The 16621-nt window shown below is 35.8% G+C and overlaps 1 protein-coding gene across 1 annotated transcript; it reads right to left on the bottom strand.

Moving 5' to 3' along the window:
- Window positions 1-1992: 1992 nt before the first annotated feature.
- Window positions 1993-3399, bottom strand: LOC145254551 (general transcription factor II-I repeat domain-containing protein 2B-like). The gene has a single exon (XM_080113075.1). It carries the CDS (start codon window positions 3397-3399, stop codon window positions 1993-1995), a length of 1407 nt encoding a protein of 468 aa, XP_079969201.1.
- Window positions 3400-16621: the final 13222 nt, after the last annotated feature.

Genomic DNA, 16621 nt, shown 5'->3' with positions numbered 1-16621 from the left:
CAGTCAGCTATGCGAAGGTATTCTCAGGCACAAGTTGTATATATATAGAGAGAAAGAATGAGAATGTCAATCCAGTTCATGGAGAGAGAAAGCGTATAAAGTGTACGTACTGTCTGTTAGCTTTTTGTCCCACATACAGTAGCAGGGGACGTGATGTGCGCGGGCGCACGCCTCCCTTTTGGGAGGCGGCTGGTTCGTTGAACCTCTCAGCTTGGAAGCCGAATTGAAAAGAAAGAAGCTGCTTATTGCTCTTGCTTTTATACTTGTTTCCGGTGGTCTTTTGTGCATGTGTGGATTTCCTTTAAAGGGGAAGTGACGTTGTCCAAGTGTGCGTATGTGTGCGTGTATGTGAGTACATGTGTGTACGTTAGCGTGTGTGTGTATACATGTGAATGTGAGTGTATATACGCAAACGTGAATATATGTATGTGTGTGGACGTGTGCGCGTATGTTTGTGTGCGCGTATCTATATGACAAGTAATATAGCTTGAGATGTGAACGCGTGTTTATGTGTGAGACTAGAAAAGGCTTGCGCAAGTGCAACGATGGAATCTTTTAAGTTAGAGTCTTTTTATACTTTGTCCAAGAGAGAGAAAGAGAGAGAGAGAGAGAGAGAGAAAGAGAGAGAGAGAGAGAGAGAGACTAGTGATTGGTGTACTAGTACAGATGTGGCAATAATATTGCACAGGTGAATGCTAGCTTTATGGAGATACTGAAAGCTTTGAAGAGTTTATTAGTCCAGTAAAAAAAAAAAAAAAAAAAAAAAAAAAAGTATAAAGAGAGTTCATCACAGCAGACTTGGCAATATGTTCTATTTATCTATGTCCCAATTCATGTTGTTCTTGTTGATGCTGAATTACTTATTTGTTATGACTAAATGAGTCGTTATTATTTACTCCTCAATCAAAAGCAATCTTAACAAAAAAACTTAAACAATAATAATAAACCATCCATAGAATTTCGACATTTATTATATTGCTTAGAAGTAGGGAAGTAATTTGGTGCTACTATAATGTGTCGTCCGACCCAATTTGTATTTGCAAACATTCCAGGGAAAAACATTATTACATACTTATGTGTAATATTAAAATTAGTATAAATTCCAAAATTTACAAAAAATGGTCTAATAGAAGATGTTCTAGAATTGATTTTCAGAAAAAAAGCGTGCAGATTAAAAAGCAAGATGGCCGACCTGAAAGATGGTATCATTGGATTCTGCACAAGCACCTTAAACACTAGAATGGGGTTATCTCCCCCTGATTTTGATCTTCTAAAGCAGGGTTGTCCAAACTTTATGGGACGCGGGCCGCATTCGGCAAGGAAATTAGATCGCGGGCCGCGGTTGACATTTTTCCTCTTATGCACTGTCTCACCGTACCAGATGTAAAGTAAAACATGTACATGTAAATGAATCTTTATATTTATCACAAAAACATATTCCCGGAGAATAGATTAAAGAAGCTAAGATGTGAATACTACGAATAAGAGAGTTTTGGAAATTTTGAGCAAGATCAGTAGACCAGGAAACCTTAAAAATAACTGACAAGTATGAATAAGAATAAACCATAAATTTATTTGTAAAAAATATTTAAGGAAGCACGTAATTCAGTGAGATGGGTGTTCCTGCATTTTGGAGGCCAACTCCTTTGTGTCAATGTCAACTGAAGTTAAGGTTAAACGAAGGCAGGCTTCGAGAGATGTTTGATTAAGTAGATTCCTCTCTTTGGATTTAATCGACTTCATTGCGGAAAATGCTGCTTCACAAAGGTAGGTACTGCCAAACATTGACAGCAAGTGCAATCCAAAACGGCGTAAATTAGGATAATGCTCTTCAGAAAGAAGAGGCCAAAATTGAGTGATTGGCAGTGTAGCTTTGCTTAATAAAAACTGGTCACTTTGCAAGTCACACAATTCAAGCTGCAAATCTTCATCGGCTTCTGATATAGTTATAGTCAGCGGAGCATTGAATACATTGAAGTTTTTCTCAAGGTGCTAGAAATCTTGAAATCGCTTGTTGAAGTCTTCAATCAGGGTATCAAGAGTTTCAACAAAGCAGCAGAAGTTATTGTTCTCTATTTCTTTAGAAATAACATCACAACTTGGAAAGTGAATCAGAATGTTACTTTGCAGATTACTTTTGAAGAGACTTAATTTTTTGCGGAAGCCATCTATGAAACCATACAGAGAAACAATTGTTTGATTCCTACCCTGTAAACTTAAATTGAGCTTATTCAGATGCTGAGTAATATCCGTGAGGAATGCTAGACCTTTCAGAAAGTTGACGTCTTGCAATAAACCTTTAAATCCATCAGTGTCTGCATTCAGTTCTTCTAAAAAGTTTAGAATCTCATTACGCAAACTGAAGAACTGCTGCAGACATTTCCCAGCACTAAGCCAACGAACAGTAGAATGGAGTGAAACGTCAGAAAATTCTGTATCCAAATCTTTCAAGAAATCAACAAATAGACGATGCCTCAGTGCTTTATTACCGCCTCTAATGAAATTAATAATTCTCATTACATGCTGCATTACATCAGATAAACGTATACAGCGACTAGATAACGATTCTTGATGAATAATGCAATGAAACATTGGGCAGTCGACTCCAGCATCTCTCAAGTACGCTATAACCCCTCTTTTAGCTCCAGTCATTGATTTGGCACGATCTGTAACGATGCAAGAGCATTTCTGAAATCCACCATACTTGCTCACTAAAGAATTCAGTGCTTCATAAATATCAGATCGTTTTGTAGTGGTAAAAAGTGGGAGTAAGCCGAGTAACTCCTCACTGACATTAAACTGTGAGTCAATACTTCTAACAAAGACAAGCAACTGGCTGACATCCCTTATATCTGTGCTTTCATCAAGAGCGAGAGAAAAATAAACACACTGCTGAATTTTCATGTCCTTCTCCTGAACGAAATTGCTAAGCTCTTCAACACGTCTAGCAACAGTTTGATGCGAGAGTGGAATTTTTTCAAACCCAAGAGCTGCATCGTTAAAGCCCATGGCCTTTCCCATAACTATTGCACATCGCTTAATGAGATCACCGTCAGAGAATGCCTTTTTGGATTTAGCCATCAAAAGTGATACATCATAAGAGGCTATGGTTGTAGAAGACAAAGGCTTCACTAATTGAAACCTCTTTTCTTGACGCTTACGCAGGTCTGATTTGAGATCATTGAGTAGGGCTTGCCGCGCCTCACCAGTGTATTTATCATAGCCAGTGACATGAAGAGTGCTGTAGTGTCGTTGTACATTGTACTCTTTCATAACAGATATCATTTCATTACAAATTAAACATAAAACTCGACCACTTTGTTCTTTCACCAGAAACCTCAATTCCCAACTATCGTTGAATTGACGCTTTTCATCAGAGATTTTTCTTTTCTGAGCCATCATAAAAAATGTGGCACTAAGTCTGAAAAGAAAAATAGAACAGAATGTAATGGAGGATTAAGTAAAACTGAAATTATAAAGAATAATAATAATAAATGTTTATTATTTCATCAAAATGAAAATCACAATTTAAAACAATTTTATGCTTATGATGGTGTACTACAACTATTAAAATTCTGTATACAGTACGGAATAAAGGTGTTTGAGTTGAATTATTCCAATTCAAACTCAAATAAAGTTTAGTAAAAAACAACTTTTTTCGAAATAACTCAATGGATGTCTAAATAATACTAATTTTTAAAAGTTTTCTAGAAGAGGCTGCGGGCCGCATGCGGCCCGTGGGCTAGGCTTTGGACAACCCTGTTCTAAAGGCTTAATTTACCATGAAAAACAGCAACTTTAAAAAATTCTGTTTTTACTTATAATTATTTTACTACTGAACCATTTTTCACAATTTTTTAAATTTATACTAATTTCAGCATGATACGCAAGTATGGAAAGTTGCACTAATAATTTTCTAAAGAAAAAGTGTCATTTTGCTGCTAGTCAGAGCATTCAAATTAGGAGGGGAGGAACGATAAGTGCAATAAGTTCAATAATTCACATTCAGGGATGTAACACTGCAGCAACGGGATATGGACAGGAGCTTTACAAATCGTTAAAATTTATGTAAAAATATTTCTGAATTTTTGAGATGAAGATTGATAATATGCATAAAATACTTTCAAGTAAAATTCAGTTGTAAAATACACTCTTGTGGAGGTTGAAGGATCAATGCAACACTCAAAAATGCAATTGCAAATTACTTAGAACTTTTAATAAGTTGCGATTGATGGAACAAAAATATGCTACCCACGTGGTTCTGTTCAAAATTTTTTGCAGATTCTCGAGTTTAGAAAAAAAAAAATTCAGAGTTTGACAAGATACACCTAAAGAAGGTCAAAGGTTACATCGATGGAAAAGTTGATGAGAACAGTATTCTGAAGAATCTAAATATACAACTGTCTATTTCAAGTTTCATCTGAAGGAAACTACTAACATAGAAATGATTTGAAAGATTTTAGTCGGTTAATATTAATATCGTTTATTAATATCATTTATTAATACTATTTATTAATATTATTTATTATTACTGCTCTATTAAAAATATTGAGCACTCTATTTTCACTACAAAAATAATTTTTTACATTTGTTCATAAACTTGGATTCTACTTAGTTATTCTATTATGGTTGTAATTTATTAAATCGGAATCCATTGTTGTTCATGCACTCTCTCTCTCTCTCTCTCTCTCTCTCACACACACACACACACACGCACACACATGTTTTTATCCTCATCAGCTTTTAAAAAAGAATTATATGAGTTATTAATTAAATAAATTAATTCCGGCTCACATCGGAATAAAAATCTGTTATAAGAGGCATAACTACGTATCGAACCGGATACGAAACAGTATATAAAAGAGCTACCATTTTAAGGTAGGGCGTCTTGTCTTGTTTGCAGCCTTGCGTCCTACCAGTCTCGCGTCTTACACTCTACAAGTGTACTCCAGTTAACCAAGCTTTCAAGGGACGAGCATTTAGCTCTCACACGCTAAGTTCTTTTTCTTTACCTTCAGTTACATTTATCTAACTTCAAAAGCAAGTAGCCATTTTGTATTTGTATTATTGCGAAGTACTAATAAACCTTTTTGTTACGCATTCCACTCGGCGTATTTTGTCATATTATTATATAAATAAAGGCAAAGGACCTTTAGAATGTACAAGACCCAAGCACAAAAACCCCCAGAATGCACAAGGACCAAAATTGTGAATGCTGCGGAAGTACGAGACACACCAAAAAGACCTGCTGGTTCAGGAATAGGATATGTTATGAATGTGGATTCAGAGGCCACAAGGGAACGTACTGTGACCAGAAGAAAAAGCGAAGGACCGACAAAGTGAATGCGCTTTGCACAAGGAAAGAGAAAAGTTGTGAAAGGCGTAAGTATGTCGATGTTCACATAAATGGGCATCCTCTAACATTACTCCTGGATAGTGGTGTGGACATCAGCATCATAGATGAAGATATCTGGAGAAATCGGTCGACCTGAACTTAAGGAAACCAGCAAGATGGCGAAGAGCGTGTGCGGCAAAAAGTTGGAATTCCAAGGAGAACTGAGGTGCAACATGACATTTGGTGGTCAGACACGCAAGTCCAAAGTGTACGTGGTACCAGGAAGGAACTCAAGTCTATTTGGAGTGGATTGATTTGTCCTGTTTAACTTATGGGAATCACCAGTTAATTCTTTTTGTAATAGGTTGAACACAGAGAAATCAAACCAAATGAAAGGCTTCCTGGACGATGTAAAAGCAGAATTCCCAAGAATTCTTGCCGAAGGACTTGGACACTGTGTGAAAATAGAAGCCAAATTTGAAGTGAAGAAAGATGCCACCCCAGTGTTCAAACCTAAAAGAAATGTACCTTTTTCATTGATGGACGCAATTGAGAAGGAGTTGGAGAGACTTCAATAGTTAGATTTCATTGAAAAAGTTGACCATACGGATTGGGTCAGCCCGACTGTATATGTGAAGAAAAAGAATAATAAAATCAGAGTCTGTGCTGATTTATCAACGGGTCTGAATGATTGTTTAAAGGACCACAATTATCCTCTTCCGTTGGCAGAAGATCTATTCCCAAAACTAAACGGAGGAAAATTTTTTTCCAAGATAGACCTCTCGGAGGCATACTTGCAAATCAAGGTCAATGATAAATGCAGGTAGAGGTGTTTGGTTTCAGATTGAATTTGGAGAAATGTGATTTCTTCATGAAAAGGATCAAATACCTGGGTCAAATAATTGACGAAGATGGACTAAAGCCAGATCCACAACGGACCGAAGCAATTGAAAAGATGCCTGCCCCAGACTCAGTACCAAAACTGCAGTCATATTTGGAATTGGTACAATATTATGCGATATACATCCCTAATGTGCATAATTTGAGAGCTCCTCTTAACGAGCTACTAAAAAAAGCAGTAGATGGAAGGAGGCTCTTTCGATAATATTTAGAGTCAAAAAGTTTAACCGTTTTCTCCATGGACGAAACTTCATATTACAGACGAATCATAAACCGTTAATCACGATATTTGGATCGAAGAAAGGCATCCCTATGCATACCGCAAATCGACTACAGCGATGGACTGTAACTCTCTTAAACTATCAGTTTAAGATGTAGCATGTGTCATCAAAAAAGCTAGGACACGCTGATGCACTGTCAAGGTTGATTCCAAAAAGAAATGAAAGTTTCGAAGAGACGGTAATTGCAGCTCTTAAAGATGAAAGCAAATGTTGAAATTCAATGTGCAATATGATCCGTGAACTCCTGGTAACTCTAGAAGAGATTAAGAGAAGCTGCAAAAGACGTTTTCATAAAGAAAATGAAAAATAATCAAATAGGACGAACGGAAAGAAATAAAAAGGACAAATTACACCTTTTTCCATTTGCGAAGATGTACTCATGTATGCTGATAGAATCGTAATTCTACAGGTATTACGAAGAAAAATGCTAAAGGAATTTCGCACAGGTCATCCTGTTACATATACTGGCTTGGTATTGATAAAGAGGTCGAAAACTGTGTCAAAGCGTGCAACCCTAACCCTAACCCTAAACCTAACCCGTTCAACAGCAGATATCTTAACTGTAGTTTCTGAACGTATATACCGTTCATTGGATAAAACAGGGGAGGGTAGAGCGGTGGCCCTTGATATATCTAAGGCTTTTGACAGGGTATGGCACGATGGTCTTCTAAGGAAAATTAGATCATATGGAATCACTGGAAGAATTCATAACGTAATTAAATCCTTCTTAAGTAATAGAAAAATCAAAGTTGTCCTCGACGGACGTACATCCAAACAATATGACATAAATGCGGGAGTGCCTCAGGGGTCTATCCTTGGACCTCTATTGTTCCTGATGTTCATAAACGACCTCCCTGATAATATTGTTTCGGAGATGGGTATATTTGCCGATGACACCACTCTCTATAACAGATATGAGGGGAAAACAAATGAACACATATCCAAGAAAATGGCAGAAACACTAGAGGATGACCTCCAATCCGTAGTGGAATGGGGACAAAAATGGTTGGTCTCATTCAATGCTGCTAAGACTAAGCTTGTTTCCTTCAATAACTACAAGAAACCTTCTCTACCACCAATAGCAATGGCCAAGAACACATTGCCTGAAAGTACTTCTTTTAAACTCCTCGGCCTAACGTTTACAGGGAATATGAACTGGAATAGATACATTGAGAGCATTGCCAAGGCTGCTGCAAGGAAGGTTGGCTCCCTCTACCGTGCTAGAAAACTACTTACGCCTGCCAGTATCCTATACCTCTATAAGGCAACCATTCGCCCATGTATGGAGTACTGTTGTCACATCTGGGCTGGTGCATCTGCTGCTTGTCTCTCGCTCCTGGACAGGGTTCAAAAAAGAGTCGCAAACCTGATAGGTCCTGAACTGTCATCTGGGCTTCAACCTCTGTCCCATCGACGAGATGTTGCATCCCTCTGCCTGTTCTACAAATACTTTAATGGTGAATGCTCTGACGAACTGCAAACACTTGTACCTCCCCGACGTAACTACCCCCGACAAACTCGACAAGCTACTAAGTCTCATCCCTTTACAGTGGAGATCCCTAGGTGCAAGAAAGCCTTTTACTCCAATAGTTTCTTCCCCAGAACTGCGGGTCTTTGGAACTCCCTTCCGGGATTCTGCTTTCCCAACTGCAATGATATGCAGAAGTTCAAGTGTAATGTTAACAAACATCTTTCTACTCTTCTCCCTTCATAATGACCCCGCTAATTAATTCCCTAATAGTAGCCCCCTGCTTCAAAGTGGCACTGTGCCTTGTTTGGGGTGAAAATTGAATAAAAAAAAAAAAAAAAAAAAAAAAAAAAAGGATGTCAGTTAGGAGCCCGAGATCCTCCGGTAAAAACGATCCCGTGGCCGAAGACGGACTTGCCCTGGTCACATCTGCATATTAATTATGCCGGACCCCTAAATGTTTTTTTTTTAATTGTAGTAGACTGTTTCTCCAAATGGCCGGAGATATTCAAGATCAGACATCCAACATCAAGGAACACTGTAAGTGCACTTGACGAAATTTTCAGCCGGTTTGGTGTACCAAAGACCATAGTGAGTGACAATGGTACAGCATTCACAGGTTACGAATTTAAAGAATTCTGCAACTCACTGGATATACAGCACATCACGACACCTATTTACCATCATAGATTGAATGGGTTAGCAGAGAAATTTGTGGACACGTTTAAGTGGGCATTAAAGAAAAACATGAACATTGACATGGATGAGCGAACAATACAAACATTTCTAGCAATCAACAGAGTAACCCCAAATCCAAACAATGATGTAAATTCATCCCCTGCAGAACTTATGTTCGTCAGAAAAATTAGATCCATTTTTGATAGACTTCTACCAGGTCAAAAGAAAGTTGCCAGAAAAGAAAACTTTAATGTAAAGTGCTATTCCCCAGGAGATAAAGTTTATTTTAAAAATGTTCAAAATGGGAAAAATCACTGGTTGGACGGTATCATTAAGAAAAGAATTGGGAACATGGTCTATACTATTCAAGGCCCAAGTTTTGTCTGTAAAGACATATTAATCAAATCCGCTCCCAAATTTCGGAAAATACAGAGGAAATCCCAATGGAAACGTTGTGTGACACATTTGATATTCCAAAGACGGTGTGTATACACAGACCCATGAATGTATCTCCTGAGCCTATCATATGGGCTGGACAGAATTCTTTACCGCAGGAAACTCTGACTAAAAGGAAAAGCACACGTAAAAGGAAAGTCGTCAGGCGTTTAAACCCTGATCCTAAATGGAAGCGGCATTAAAGCTAAAATCGGGAAGATTTCAGCTTCAGGGGCAGTTGTTATAAGGGACATGACTATGTATTGAACCGGATATGAAACAGTATATAAAAGAGCTACCATTTTAAGGTAGGGCGTCTTGTCTTGTTTGCAGCCTTGCGTCCTACCAGTCTCGCGTCTTACATTCTACAAGTGTACTCCAGTTAACCAAGCTTCCAAGGGACACGCTTTTAGCTCTCACACTCTAATTTCCTTTTTCTTTACGTTCAGTAACATTTATCTAACTTCAAAAGCAAGTAGCCATTTTGTACTTGTATTATTGCGAAGTACTAATAAACCTTTTTGTTACGCATTCCACTCGGCGTATTTTGTCACATTATTATATATCGTTGAACAGGATATAACAAAATCACTTTTGTGTTTTTCATGCAAACTGTCACTAATCAGCAAATAAACTCATCATCTAAAAGACATTTCTATCGTGGTGGTGGTGTTGTTGTTTTTGTTGTTGAAACAAACGGCAAATATGACTAATATGTTGCTGTGTTTAAATCCTTGTTGTCTGTTAAATTTTTAAATAAATAAAAATAGAAGCTACTGACGACATGAATTTTTCCTAAAATGAACCAGCCACATTTCAAGCAGTGTAAATAATAAAATTATCAGAAATATATGTATAGCAAAAAAAGCATGTGCGAATCATTCTTTTTAAAGTGCAATTTTTAATATTTAAAAAATGTTATTCATCTCTCTCTCTCTGTGCATGTAATTGTATTAGCTCTGTTATATTTTTAATTTATAATATTAAATATTATTATAACATTAAATATTATTATAATATTAAATTTATAATATCAAATATTATCATAACATTAAATATTATTATAACATTAAATAGTCCATAAAATGTTTCAATCAAATAGAATCTGAAGGACCACAATGCATTGCTGATTCAACTTACCTATGTATAATCTGTAAAATCCATAGATTTTCAGTGGTGCATAAATTACACTTCTTGGAAATTGGAGTATACGATTCCTGGTTTTACACTATTTCCTATTTGATTTCTTATGGAATGTCATATTCTTTCAGATCTCATCCATGTTCATTCAACCAATGCTATTAAAGATTGCTTATCAATAAATCTGAACATTGTATAAAACCACTGTGTATATTTGTACATTGTATAAAACTGTGTACTTCTCACTAATCAAGCTGGGAATGTTGGATGTAATTTTGGCAGATTTCAAAAGATTACCCATTTTTCATAGGTAGTTGTCTCCGGTTTTGTACATACATGTGTATATGGCTTAGGGTTTCAGTCTGTGATCTTGCACTTCATTGGTAGACCACAGGAGTAACTTGTTTTGATAGAATTTCTATTGAATATTTTATTGTGGTGAAAACTGATTAGTCAAACAGCTCCCACCATGTTGATATACCTCCGTTCAGTCTCGAAAGTCAAGGGATACCCCCTGTAGGAGCAGTTGCGTGCGTAATTGTGAGGCAAGGGTTGCGCAATAACCAGCCACACCTCTCCTGAATCGGCACTGTTTGAGTCCAGTGCAAGAAGTCCAGGACGACTGGAAACAATGCCGAGATAAGCGGAGAGCACATACAGCACCTGGAAATCCCAAATGGTCACCCATCTGGTACTGGCCAGGCTCATTGTTGCTTAACTTTGGTGATCTGATGGGAACTGGTGTGTCAAACGTGATTATGTCGAATCCAGCACAATGAAATCTAAGATCTTTAAGCATAAATTGCTTACATTTGTCCCGCCGTTAAAGGAAAATGGGTGCAGGTAAACTTATTTTTCTCTTGTTTAAGATCTTGCTGTTTGTTCTGGAGGATGGGTAGATATCTCGTGAATCTGAATCCATTTTTGTGGATGGCTCCATTGTAGTAAAGTGTGCTGTGGTTAAAAATGTCTGTGTTTGATAAGTTTGAAATCTGTCATTCATGGTAGGTATAAGGTATTTGAATATTAGAGGTTGATAGCATGATTCTATGCTAATGCATTTAACATATATTATAAACTAAATTGGATGAAACATCCAATTTAGTTTATAAAACAATATGTTAAAGTTATCTCATTTTTATTGTTATGAATTTTCTATGTTCTCAACCTCGTAAATGAATTAACCTTTTTGATTAATAAAGGTATTAACTAAAAAACAGCTTCTTACATAACACATTGTCAGAAAATATATTTCTTTATTTAGATACTAGCAGGGCTACCTGATGTTGCCAAGGCAAAAATGTAACATATTTCTACGAAAACTTCTATCTCTCTATCTATCTCTTTCCTCCACAGTTTGCATCTCTCTCTTCACCCCCTCCCTATTTCTCCATCCATTCTATTCCTTTTTATGAACATCTGGACATACACACAGACAATTTATTTTTTAAAGATTCCTTGAGGAATGGGTCGGCATAAGGGAATTAACTCCTTGATAAAAAATCAGTTACTTCCCTTCACTCAGTATATAATCTGGCTTGAAAATCGATCCTCCTGAAAAATCTGTACCGGTTTAGGATAAGTATTTGTTTTGTAGTTTTTGACTTTTAGTCAGATATACAAACATACACAGACAGCAGTCTTTTATATTATAGATAACAATAATATATTTAGCTAAACAGTGCAAAAGTATTATTTATTATTATTATTGATACAACTCTATCTGAAAGGATATTGAGTTCTTTGTCCAAAGTTCATTGTCTTAATTTGGTTCTGATATTTTTTATTTTATTTTTTTATGGAAATCGCTCCATACAAGGCTTGAAGCCATTTAGTGTAAGGAGCTAGTATGGACAAAAGATAATAATTGCAAAGACAAGAGATACCTATCCACCTTAGTCTTAAAAAGACTAAGGTTAAAAGTAGGAGGAAAACAGCAGGAAGAGAATTCCACAAGCTAAATGTTCTTGGGAAGAAGTTACTGATGGCATTCCTATTATAGTGCTGAAAAAGATTCAACCAGTTTAAGCATTGTCTTAATGAGAATTGCTTCCCTACACCCTGGAAAACCACATCAGTATCTCCCGTATTTAAAAATTCAGGTGATCACTCATCTCCCTCTCAATACAGAGGAATCAGTCTCCTGTGCATAATGAGGAAGTTGCTGGAATCTATGTTAAATAGAAAAGTAGTCACCAATCTCAGCAAAAATAACCTCTTCAGTGACATGCAATATGGTTTCCATTCTGCTAGATCTAGAGTAGATGTGCTAATGATCATATCTCATAGGATTAGCGAATCTCTCAATGGAAGCTTCCTTTCTAGGGCAATTGCCCTTGACATATCAAAGACCTTTGATAGGATATGGCACAAAGGTCTACTTCACAAAATCTCCAGCCACGGTATAGCTGGAAATGTCTTTTCTAATTATTAAATCATTTCTTTCTGATACGTTCATAAGACTAGTGGTTGATGGGCAGAAATCAGAAGCTCACAGTATTTATACTGCAGTCTGTCAGGGGTCCATTCTGGGGCCAACTTTCTTCCTGATCTACATTGATGATCTCCCAAATCACATCCTAAGATCATTTGTAGACATTTATGCTGACGACACTACCATCTATGGCAACACTTCAAAGGCTGTAAAACAACCAAGTTCTCTGATTCTCTCTTCTCTGATCTTAATCACATGTGCAGTGGGGTGGCTGGTCAATTTTAATGCATCTAAAATCAAGCTTCTATCTTTACATCAATACTCTGATCCCCGTCTGGCATCAATTGAAATGAATGGCTCTCGTCTTGGGGAGGCTTCATGTTTTAACAAGCTTCTAGGTCTGACCTTTACTCCTGATCTGAAATGGAACACGTACATCAAATCTATTGCCTAGGCTGCTGGAAAAATGTAGGAATCGTTCTACCGTTTCAGTATGTATCTCACTGCTGATGCAATTCTTTACATGTATAAGAGCCAAGTACATCCAAGGATAGAGTACTGTTGCCACATCTAGGCAGGAGGTGCTAGAAGCAGTTTATCCTGCCTTTACAGTTCAAAATAGACTTCATAGCCTAGTGAGAGATGCCCTTTTCTCTTTCCTACAATCTCTTTCCCACAGAAGAGACGTTGCGAGCCTGTCTATGTTTTATCGTCATTTTCATGGCAAGTGCTTATCTGAGCTCCAAACTATGGTCTATCCTGGCTTGACTTTCGCAAAAAGCACTCGTCTAGCTGAAACCACTATCAATAATTTCCCCCACTCTTTATCTGTGCCTAAACATAAACTTAGATTCCACGAATAAAACTTCTTTCTTAGAACTGCATGCCTGTGGAACTCTGTTCAATTTTTCTGTTTTCCAACTGACTACAATATGGTCATCTTCAATTCCAATGTGAACAAGATGAGCCATCCCTTTAAGTAATCCAATTTACCAAATTTCCACTACTAACGATTACTACAACATGTTCCCATTAACTACTGTACACTCATTAACCCTTATCCTGGAGTGGCCTCCAGACCTTGATAAGTGATGACTCTTTTGTAAAAAAAAAATAAAAATAAAAAAAAAAGGAAGCTGTATAACAATGAGACATCAAATTAGTGAATCGATGGAGACCACTTGAATAATGACTAAAACAAGACAGAACAAAACAAACCAGAAATAGATCAGACAATTCTGAAGAACACACACCATAATAATATTTATAGAAAAGAAACACTAGCAACATGACATCTGTGAGACAGAGGTTGCATAGAAGAAGAGTGGGATCAATTAAACTGCAGATAGGTTTCTGTACTTTATCAAAAAGTGTTAAATGGAACAGAAAGTCACCAGGCCAAATATGACAACAATACTCCATACACAGTCTGATAGTAGGGTTGTACAGATTGAGAATAGCATCAGCTGAGAGAAAAGTGTTTAGAACGATAGAGAGAACCTATTTTACGAGAAGCAGAAAGAGCAATGGATCTAATATCTAATTTGGAGAAAGATTTGATGAGAAAGAAAGACTAAAAAGTTTCAGAATCGATTTTCCTGAAGAGCCATCCATAAGAATTTCAGGAAGAGATTGAAAGACACAAGTTATATTTTTGATATACATTCTTAACTGTGGTCATTTAATATACATTCTTAACTGTGGTCATTTAATATACATTCTTAACTGTGGTTAAGCCGAAGAATTGGTAATGATATACTTTGTGACAATATTTGGCATTTTGGATACTTCAACAGCATATGTCCCTCAGTAAGTCGACCCTATCAAAGATGATCAGTCTGTGATTCAACCTCTATGGCTATCAATTAGTGTTGGAACAATTAATCAGAATCAGAATTGGGAATTTTTAAAAATTCAAATTTTTTTTTTTGGGGGGGGGGGGGATTGGTATTAGATGCCACAAACGATTGTTTTTTTAAGTTTCCATTGTATGAATAATAAATATTTATTAATTTTAAACAATCAATAAAAATAAAATGTATTTTAGGTTTGCAAAAATAGATGCACATATTACATGGTAATCCAAAAATTAAAAGGATCCAACAACTTTATAACTAAATATTTTGATATTTCTAAAGAATTGGAAGCAGAATCATTGTGTCAGAATTGGCATAAATATTGGAATCGTCCCATTGCTACGATTTTAAGTGCTTATCTAAAGTGCTTTAAGAATAAATATCTTAGATTTGTTGTAACATTAAAATAAAATGGAGTGGGTGAGTTAAACTTAATTATCTTTCTCTTCTTATCAATCTTGTTACTTGTTTTGGGAGTAAATCTTGAGAGTTTTTATTGTAGTTTCTTAAAAACTAGTAACTTTGATTTTTATTTATTATCGACGAGTGTAAACCATGCTGTTGAGCACCTCAGATTTGGATTTTCCAAAGTTTGTAGCGGCTGTCAGCTGCTACAAGTTCGTTTTCTTATATATAGTTATTCATTATGTCTTACAAAGTACAGAAAACAAAAAATGAGAACAAAACACAAGCAAATAATTTGTTTAAAAATAAAAGAAATAAAAAATTTGCATATTCCCCCCAAAATAAGAATAAATAAATTACAAATGAACGAGGATTAGTTGATTTTTTTTTATGTTTCTTTTTTTACTTTTCCACACGCAGTGGAACATAAATCGCATTTAAAATGGTCGATGTAAAAAACAAACAATAAACAACAAATAAAACAAGAAACATACACACACACAATTATGTATATATACACACAAATATCTCTCATTCTGCATGTATATATATATATATGTATATATATATATATATATAATTCTGTAAAAATCTTCACAATAAAAATGTAAAAATTATTTTAAAAACAATGAAATGGTATTTAGTTAAACATTATTTTTGAGAGTGCTCCATGTTATAAATAAAAAAATATACCAGATCTGATAGAGTTTTAAAAGTTATGATTCACAGCACAAATCTAACATTACACCAAGTTTCATACTTACATGAGGAACAATCTGATGCTGCTTCCATTGTTGTTGAAAAAGAAGTGACTAAATCAGCCTCTCATAGGCATGAAACTCAGTGTACTGTTGGATCTTTGCAGTGAATTGTAACTTTAAAGATCACTTATATATTTTGTAAGGTAGATTTTATGTTTTGGACATGGCAAAATAGTTTGGATTTCATGAAATAAAATCTGATATCAAATCTGGAATCTAGCTTTTGACCAATGAAAACATTAGCCTGTAAGGGGGATCATAACAAAACCGATGGGTTAGTTAGCTCAACTAAACATTACTTAGATATAAATGCAATAGCTAACAAAGAATTCATGCATTTAGCCTGATGATTGCCTGTATAGATAAAATATGGATGCTTCTGTATAGCTTGCTTGTTATAGATATATTTCCATACTACTACTGTATATATATATATATATATATATATATATATATATGAGAGAGAGAGAGAAAATGCAGGAAGTAGATATCGACAAAGACCATACAATCAAATTATATGAATAGTTTCAGATTTCATCTTTATTGTTGGAAAGACATTGTCAGAGTGCATTCAAATTTGGGCAGTTGTTCAAAATAGGGTTTGATAATAAAACGTAAGGAGAGATAACTGTAAACATTCGGTGTTTTAGTGTGGTTGTAATATGGCAACAGCTTGTGATTTTTTTTCATGGAAATCACTCCGGATAAGGCATAAAGCCACTTAATGTAATCGACTAAAAAAAAACAGAAAAAAAAAATACTACTTAATGGTAAAAACTAGCCAATCATAAGTGTTAAGTGGACATATTCTGATCCAGAAAACAGCAATTCTTTCCCCTTTGTCAGAAACATCATTCATGCAATGTGAGGACTAAATGATAAAATAAAGGAAGCGATTGTACTATGATTTTGTTTTCCATGGATGCTA

The sequence above is a fragment of the Euprymna scolopes genome, chromosome 30 (assembly GCF_053919585.1).
Source record: "Euprymna scolopes isolate OS-2025 chromosome 30, ASM5391958v1, whole genome shotgun sequence".
NCBI lineage: Eukaryota > Metazoa > Mollusca > Cephalopoda > Sepiida > Sepiolidae > Euprymna > Euprymna scolopes.
This window is presented reverse-complemented; position numbering and strand designations above follow the sequence as displayed.

Excerpts from the sequence above, each read along its gene's own strand:
- LOC145254551 (XM_080113075.1), bottom strand. The coding sequence starts at position 3,399 with ATGGCTCAGAAAAGAAAAATCTCTGATGAAAAGCGTCAATTCAACGAT.